At 42.0% G+C, this 2,500-nt stretch overlaps 1 protein-coding gene across 1 annotated transcript in view; it reads left to right on the forward strand.

Moving 5' to 3' along the window:
• LOC143297271 (uncharacterized) overlaps positions 1-2,500 on the forward strand; it is a 32,868-nt gene that overhangs the window by 13,247 nt on the left and 17,121 nt on the right. The window contains exons 2-3 of the mRNA XM_076609522.1: positions 1,063-1,239; positions 2,168-2,257. Coding sequence (XP_076465637.1) covers positions 1,075-1,239; positions 2,168-2,257 — 255 coding nt within the window. The 5' untranslated portion in view covers positions 1,063-1,074. The remainder of the gene's footprint in view (positions 1-1,062; positions 1,240-2,167; positions 2,258-2,500) is intronic.

A 2,500-nucleotide genomic window follows, 5' to 3' on the forward strand; every position in this document is an offset into this window, starting at 1 on the left:
TTTTCATATAACCTGTTCATCTCTGTCTCTATTTATTTATTTGTTGTTGTTTTTCTTCACTTTTTTCTGTAGTGTTAACAGTGAGTTTGACAATAATCATGTTTATATCTACCCTTATGCTTTTAAGTATAACCACAGCCACAGATGTTCAAAGAAACATTCACGTCAATAACCGCCATTTATATGCAGCTGGAAAATACATGTTTCAACATTACTGCACTTTGTGCAACGTTCACCAGCCGTGAAACTGAAAACCACAATGATGACAATTCATTACATGCTTGAGCACAATACAAGCTGTTAGCTTGTTGTTGCTCTGCTGCTCACAAGTGCATGTATACTGAATTTTCTGACTAAAGGGAGCGAGGTGACAGAGTGGTTAACTCACTCAGTACGGCCAGTCCTCTCTTCTCCTCTACACAGACCCCTCGGATGTCCAGTGGGTGTCTGAATGACCCAACCTTTAGCTTCCGTCGTCAGAATTGTGGTATTCTTTGTCAACATTCGCGTCTTCAGTATAAGAGCCTTCCGCTTGCAATATTTTGATGATGGTAATTCAGGTGAAACGCTGTTAACATTGTCTCTTTCGCCGTTCGTATGGAAAGAGTTAAAACGCCTGTCTGCCAACACAGCGTCCGTGAGGGTGTGGGTTCGATTTCTAGTCTGGCCCTTTCTCCCAACTTTGACTGGAAGATCAAACTGAGCGTCTAGTCATTCGAATGAAACGACAAACCAAGATCCCGTGTGCAGCACGCACTTAGCGCACTGAAAAAAGAACCCACAACGACATAAGCGTTGTCCTTTGGCAAATTATGTAGAAGAAATCCACTCTGATACTGATAGGCTCACAAATGAAATATATATATGCATGCATGCAAGGTCTAGCTGGCACGTTGAGTTATGCTGCTGGTCAGGCATCTGCTCAGCGGATGTGATGTAGCGCATGTGAGTTTGTCCCAACGCAGTTAGGTCTCCTTGAGAAACTGAAACTGACATATAATACTTCTTACTAACTTGTTCACACCAGACATATAACCGGCACTGTGTCAACTTGCTCCACAGACCAGCACCAACATGGGGTGCGGGGGCTCCAAGACAGCAGCAGTGGCTGACGAAAAGAACAACAGCCCAAAGAAAGAACAGCAACAGCAGTCCCAAAACAGCAACTCTCCGGCCAAGACCTCGCCCAAGTCTCAACAGTCCAAGACCACCGCCAACCGCGACGCTAAAACTGACGGCGTGAGTAGTTACTGTGCTTGAGAGATGCTTCGGGTCGCGTGAAGCGATCTTTAGTGTAAGTGTTGAGTTTGTTTGACGTACATTCCTAAGTCTGGCGTATGTCTTGTTGTACTTTTCACGTTTAAAATGCATGCACGTGAACGGTCCTTTTTATATGTTTTAGTTTGTTTATGGTTCAGTGTGGGTGTGGCTGCGTGTGAATGGACGATTGGCATCGCTCTGAATCTCAAGTCCTGACAAAGCGCGTTGGGTTACGCTGCTGGTCAGGCATCTGTTTTGCAGGTGTGGCGTATATGGATTTGTCCGAACGCAGTGACGCTTCCTTGAGTAACTGAACTGAACTGAATCTAACTTTACCTCTGTGTGTGTGTGCTTGTGCGTGCGAGCGTGCGTGCGTGCTTCAATGCCTGATTTTTTTTTTGTTTTTATTACGTAGATGATATTTGGTCTTGTTCGCTGTTTTAGGGTGACTGTGTTATTCACATGGAATGGTTTTGAAAATTTTACATGTGGTTGTGATTTTTGTGTGGAGTGTTTCTTTTATGTTATATCTTACTCGTGTAATGTGCCTTGACCATTACTGTGTTTTAATTAAAGGCGCAATATAGATAATAGATAAACTATTATCATTGTTATTATTTACCTAGAGAAATACGCAAATCAAAAGGCATTCGTTATTATTATTACTATTATGGGTAGTACTAGTAGTAGTAGTAGTCGTAGTAGTAGTTAGTAGCAACAGCAGCAGCAGTAGCAGCAGTGACAGTATTATAATTCTTCGTCGTCGTCGCCTTCTTCTTTTTCTTCTTATTATCATGATGATGATGATGATGATGATGATGATTGTTGTTGTTGTTGTTTTTATTGTTATTGTTATTTCTATTATAATCATCATCATCATCATTATTCTTACTGTTGTGTCGCACAGAACAGAGACAAGTACGTGGTCAGTGACTCAGCCACCCAGTCTGCTCGCAGTGATACCGCCTTCTCTGAAGCCACCGACAAAGGATTCAAGGTAACATTTATGGTATTCACTATTTTGTTGTTGAATATGATGATTGTCATCACCGTCATCATGATAATGATAACAATCATCTTTATCGTCATGATATCAATAAAAACAATCATGGTGATGATGATAATGACAGTAATAGCCGTGATGGTAGTAGTAGTAGTAGTAGCAATAGATGCAGTAGCAGCAGAGGCGGCAGCGGCAGTAGTGGCGGCGGCTGTGGTAGGAAATACAACGCTTTCAAAC

This window comes from Babylonia areolata, chromosome 22, assembly GCF_041734735.1.
Source record: "Babylonia areolata isolate BAREFJ2019XMU chromosome 22, ASM4173473v1, whole genome shotgun sequence".
NCBI classification, from domain to species: domain Eukaryota; kingdom Metazoa; phylum Mollusca; class Gastropoda; order Neogastropoda; family Buccinidae; genus Babylonia; species Babylonia areolata.